General features: G+C 36.7%; 1 protein-coding gene across 1 annotated transcript; it reads left to right on the top strand.

Annotated features, from left to right (window-relative positions):
• The first annotated feature begins 2,635 nt into the window (after positions 1 to 2,635).
• Positions 2,636 to 5,564, top strand: LOC148175201 (ATP-binding cassette sub-family C member 4-like). The gene is made up of 5 exons (XM_088037017.1): positions 2,636 to 2,761; positions 2,809 to 3,033; positions 3,078 to 3,508; positions 3,559 to 3,715; positions 3,762 to 5,564. Exons 1-5 carry the CDS (start codon positions 2,700 to 2,702, stop codon positions 4,885 to 4,887), a joined length of 2,001 nt encoding a protein of 666 aa, XP_087893143.1. The 5' UTR covers positions 2,636 to 2,699; the 3' UTR covers positions 4,888 to 5,564.
• The last annotated feature ends 433 nt before the right edge of the window (positions 5,565 to 5,997 follow it).

The raw sequence follows: 5,997 nt of genomic DNA, 5'->3' as shown, positions 1-5,997 counted from the left end.
TATATCAGCGACTCATCCGGCCATTTCTACTTATCTTCAAGACAAATGCGACCATTACAGTGTTAGCCTGCTACTTGAACAGCCGCTGAATGAGGTGATATTTAGTTTTGTTTTAAAACTCTTCTGGAACGACGCGACGCTTTACCGTGCAGAAGTAATATTTTTAGTACAAAGACGTGGTGGTTAAAATAATGTAAACGCATCGTATCAAAATCGATATTCAATCAAGCATAACCAAACAACATTCGGAGACCATCCTGGGAGACGTTATAAAGATATCGAACGCGTACGAGAATCCCTCATAACTGATTATTCTCTTGAGGGAGCATAAACCCTCCTATCCTTCTCACCACCATTGTTGGAACCTATTAGTTTTTGTCACACCATGTCTTTGGCAAATTGATCGATATTTACCGAAATGGAGCAGCCGTGAAAGGGCTCTCATTGTTTAAATGTCAACGAAGAACAATATGGGGTAGAAAGGGTGATAAGAATTTAAAAGGGGATGCAAATGAACGAATGGGGTTGGAGTTAGTTTTTTAATCTTTCGTGTTTTGGTATTCATAGAACGCAAAGAGCGCGTCAAAATCAAGCCAACACAATTTGGCAGGTAAATGATTTGCTCGCGAAGGGATAAAATATTGTTTGGAGATGCAGCCATTGCGATTGAATTCTTTTTACAGGTTTAGGAGGCAGCTCTTAATCCGTTCCCAGAATTTCATAATTGGAGTGAAGTCATAAAAACCAGACAGCTGCATTAATTTCACTATAGATACATATTTATGAAGTCCCTCTCGTCATTAATCTATAGCCAGTCTTATAAAATCTCCAGAACACTAAAACAATTATCTCAAGTTCAACTAATGACCGTAAAGAAGTGGTTTAACATATCTAGCCGTGTGGTATTAAGCCGTCTAAAACCGCCCATGTGCTTTACTCGATATCTTTGTGATAAGTGCCGACTTAAAGCGTTCTATTTTTAACGGCATTTATTAGCAAAGCAGAAAAGTGTTTCTACACTCGTTTTTCAGCGAAAGTGTTTTCACATTGCATCTCGGAAATTCCGATAGCAAAGGTACTTCCCGTTTATGTGCCAAGTTATAGGTAAGAAATTCAGCGTTATTGCTGCAATTCCGTCCGTTTCTTACCTTCACTCGCAACGACCAGTAGTATTTCCTATATTAAGACGTGATCAAAATTCTCGACCTCATTTTATTGGCGATTCCAAACGTTTTTATTAAAACAAGCTGGGTAAAGAAATGTTTAAACTAGGAAAATGTTGGAATTTCAATGTGGTGGCTGTAAAAAATATAATTTGTTGCATTTTGGGAGGGTCGTAACGAGAATCCTGAAGGGATAAGTTTATTTCATTCTTGTGAATATTTTAAGTATTTGTAGCAAGTTGGCAACACAATTTATTTTATCATAAATTAAGCGCTACATGTATTTTAAATTACAACTTTTGGCTAAAGGCTTATTGTAATAGTCTTTGAAGGAACTTTACTAATTTGTACGCTCTTTACGACTGACACGCCCCAAATTAAGCGCTTTGGTAGAAATGCCCTAAAATACGAATTTTAGATAACGCGTCAAAATAAAAAAAATTGGATTTCGTTCATTTAATTGGAAGTCGCAATAGCATGAAACAATATTTTTAGTATAATGAACACAGTTCACACTTAAATTCCCACAACTCGATGCAAATACCATAATTCGGTAATTGTAACTACGAGCCCAACAATGATCAGAATGTAATCTTGGCGATACCTTCCATATTCCCGCAGAAACCATTCCACGTCTGTAAACTATTTGCAATTAAACTATGCCATTTACGACAGTCGCTTTAGAATGACCACACTCTCACGCGAAGAGCCCTCCAGTTCCACAACATATTCTCTTCTCTTCTCAAAACACGCAACATCCTCCATTGTGTCTTAGACAAATTCTTTCTTTTTCCCCTTGAATGAAACGCTTAGTTCTTGTCTTCCGCAGTAGCCGTTACAAATATGGTCTTTCTTGGGCTATCGCATTCAATAATAGCCAACTGATTCGGGTGTTGCTTGACGATAGCATCGAATAATGAAATTAGAAGTTTATTCGAATCGACAACGCCGGGATCCTTTGTATGTTTAGTAATTTCGTCGCGTCACGCCGTTGGGGTCTTAGGATAAGTCAATTTTGCGGTTAATAAAATAAAGAACCCTCTCCACTATTTCTATGCATGATCGATGTTCCGGAGCGTTTGTAGGGAAGACGTCAGTAATGCCCATGTGCTTTTAAAGCAATCAGTTTTATTGAATACTTCCAATTCCAACCAAAGAAATTGGAATTAGTCACGGGCGGCGTATGGAGCAAAAAATTATGTAGGAGTCCTGGTCTGAATCATAAAGAGGTGGTGACCAAGCCACAAAGAATAAAAAACTATTTGTCCTGAAAGCGCGGAACAACAAAACAATTAATTATAATGTGCAAATTGACGTAATAACAACTTATTAAAAAATTAGAACGGCAATGAGAAACAACTACTTCAAATAAATAGTAGTAATAATACCCATTTGTCAGAAAACGTACGTGTAGTTTTTTTAAGCCTTCTAATGTATGCTTAATTATTCCTAACAAACATGTTGCCACGCATTGTGTAACTGATCCCTTGAAGGTACAAAACGAAAGCACGCAGATATTTTTCCATTTCAACGAGAATGGAGAAGAGAAAAATAAATCCTAGACAAACATCGAATGTTTTCTCCAAAATCTTGTTCCTGTAAGTCGCTCCTTGTTACTTAAATTGTTGTGAGGAATTTTCTTCAGCTATACTTTACCCCTGTTCAAAAAAGGCTTGAAAAAGGAGCTCGACGAAAAGGACTTGTATGAAATTCTCCCAGGATATAGCTCTCAAACTCTGGGAAATCTCGCCGTCGATGAATGGAACAAACAAAAACACCGAAAGTCTGCTATGTTTGTTTTATTCTGGAATCTTTTTGGGAAATATTATCTTCTTCTTGGATGTACGAAACTGATTTCGATTATTTTAAAGTACGGATACTCGTGGTTTTCCAAATTTGATAATATTATTGTAGTATTTGTCAGCCAATTATTATTGCCAAGCTGGTTTCCTTTTTTGTTCCTGGACAAACAAATTTGGCTACATCGAGTGTTTACTTGTACAGTTTTCTACTGATAAGTCTCTCTTTCATTGATACAGTGTACCGACAGAATTACTTCTTAGTCGCTGAATCTTTGGCCATCAAATTTCGGACGGCAATGTCCTGTTTAATTTACAGGAAGTTTTTGACTCTTCCTATAAGAAAACTGAAAAATGCCTCTTTTGGGAAAATCGAGAACTTGCTCACACGAGACGTGGCTGCTTTTGAGCAATTATTCTTAATATTGAATGAGAGTTTCAGTGGAGGTGTTACAATTTTGATTATCTGTTACACCATATACTGGAGAATTGGAATGGCTGTTATTGTTGTAATTCTCGCTTTTGCTGGATTTTTACCATGTCTAGGTAAGGTCTGCTTTCACTTCTCTTCCTCCGAATTTACTTCTCATTTTTAGTCTACTGTGGAATTATAATATCAAGACTAAAAATAAAAACCTCAGAAAAAACAGACGAGAGAATCAACATCGTTCAGAAAATCCTCTCCGATATTAAAGCATCAAAAATGTACGTTTGGGAAAATTATCTAGAGAAAATCATAATTCAAGCTCGGAAGTGAGTACCTGTTACCACTGACTTTTTAACAAGCACACACTTTTAGAGACGAAATAAGTATCTTTCTGAGAATGTGCATCGTGCTTTTCCTCGTCCTGGCCATGGGAATTCTGGTTCAATATATTACATTTTACGTCATTATGTTGACATGTATTTGGCTCGACATCACAATAACTGCAGAATCTATGTATTTCCTCTATAGTGCTTTTCTGGCGATGAGTTTCGCTATTGGTACTGCTTTTCCATACAGCGCGTTTTCGGGAGCTCAAGCGGTTGCTGCCCTTAAAAGATTGCAGAAAGTAGTCAAACATTTAGATGTAACTGTGATTACTAAATACGAAGACACTACAAAGAAACCAAAAATTTGTTTCAAGCACGTGCTTGTTACAGTGAATAATCGTATCGAATTGAAGGATATTAATCTTGATATCAATGGAGGATTATCATTGCTCTTGGGACCTACAGCTAGTGGTAAAACCCTCTTTTTTCTGACTATTCTAAAAGAAATTGAGGTTGAATGTGGTAGTTTGGAAATAAGAGGAGCAGTGTCGTACGCCTCACAAGAGCCATGGTTATATCCTTCAACAATTCGAAAAAATATAACATTTGGAGAAGAATTTAACCAAAGGCGCTACCACCAAGTTATAAATGTTTGTGCTTTGCAGTACGACTTGGACCTGCTAGAAAATGGAGACGAAACGATTGTATCAGACCAAGGAAGTAACCTAAGTAAAGGGCAGCAATGTCGAATTAATTTAGCTCGAGCTGTTTACAAAAACAGCGATATTTATTTACTGGACAATTGTTTTTCAAACTTGGATCCAATAGTAGCTGATATTATATTTTCCAATTGTATTATGGGGTTTTTGAAAAACAAAATAGTTTTTTTGGTAACTGATAATTTAAGTTTGAGGAAGCACGCTGATAATGTAATTACTATAAGTAATGGTGAGGTCGAAGTAGAACACAACTGGCAAATAGCGAAGAAGGAAACTTGCAAGGATAGTTTTTCGAGTTTTATTTTTAACAACGTAAATGGGCATGACGTTTGGGATGAAAGCGTGGAAGGCCAACTTGTGGATCCTATAAATAATATTTATATGGAAAATAAAAAGATTGGGTCTATTTCAACACGTGTGTACAAGCAGTACGTCGGCAGTACGAACGTTTAGCGTGTTGAGAAATTTAAACTTTACCATCAACGCCGGGGAAAAAATTGGCGTTGTTGGACGCACTGGCAGTGGTAAATCTTCTATAATATCAACCCTCTTTCGTCTGTACGATTTTGAAGGGAAAATCACCATAGATGGAGAAGATATCAAAACACTATCTCTCGATTTTCTTCGCTCCAACATTTCGGTAATCCCACAAGACCACATGGTACTGAATGGTACTCTAAGAGACAACCTAGATCCAGAACGAAAGTATCAAGACGACGAAGTCTGGAAAGCAATCGACTGCGTTGAACTAAGACTTCTTTTTCAAAGTCTTGATGACAAAATCGCTTCAAAATTAAGTCTTGGGCAAAAACAACTTCTTAATTTAGCCAGGATTTTGATTCAAAAGAACAAAATTGTTGTGTTTGATGAAATTACATCAAACGCAGATGCCGAAATAGAAAGTCTGATTTATGATGTTGTACGCAGACATTTTTCGTTTTGTACGATAATCGATATAACTCATAAAATGAAGTTTGTTATGAATTGTGACAAAGTCTTGGTGCTTAACAATGGTGAAGTTGCGGAGTTTGATCGTCCTCAAGTTTTGTTGGAAAAGAGCGGGTTGTTCCAGAAAATGGTCAAAGTATCTATGGATGAATACTAATAGGAATTGTTCCGTTCTCTTGTCTTATTACGTATCAGTGTGAATATTTATCTCAATGTAGTACAATTTGTTATAACAACAAAGCCGATTTCGTTTATTGTCTCAAACAGTGTGTTTACTTGCACAGTTTCTCCTTAATAGCCCTTAATTTCACGGAAACAATATATCGACAGAATTATTACACGCTGGCTGAATATATGGCGATCAAACTTCCAACCACAACGTGTTGTTTAATTTACAGAAAGTTTCTAACTCTTCCAATAAGGAATCTTACAAATGCACCCTTTGGAAAAATAGAAAATTTACTCGCAAGGGACGTGGCAGCATTTGAGTTTGGAGCTTTAATATTTAATGATTCATGGAGCGGGTGTGTTACAATTTTAATCATTTGCTCTAGAATTGGATTAGTTGTTGTGGTTGTGGTTCTTGCATATGCAGGAGTCGTTACATGTTTAGGT

Source organism: Gnatocerus cornutus, chromosome 5 (assembly GCF_029298725.1).
Source record: "Gnatocerus cornutus isolate USDA-ARS CGAHR chromosome 5, icGnaCorn1.1, whole genome shotgun sequence".
Lineage (NCBI taxonomy): Eukaryota > Metazoa > Arthropoda > Insecta > Coleoptera > Tenebrionidae > Gnatocerus > Gnatocerus cornutus.
The sequence above is the reverse complement of the archived record's forward strand: the minus strand, read 5'-3'. Positions and strand labels throughout refer to the sequence as shown.

Bases quoted from the DNA above. Each gene is read 5' to 3' on its own strand.
- LOC148175201 (XM_088037017.1), top strand. From the start codon at position 2,700: ATGGAGAAGAGAAAAATAAATCCTAGACAAACATCGAATGTTTTCTCC. The intron at 3,034-3,077 runs GTACGGATACTC...ATATTATTGTAG, and splicing joins CTGATTTCGATTATTTTAAA to TATTTGTCAGCCAATTATTA. The intron at 3,716-3,761 runs GTGAGTACCTGT...ACACACTTTTAG, and splicing joins ATCATAATTCAAGCTCGGAA to AGACGAAATAAGTATCTTTC.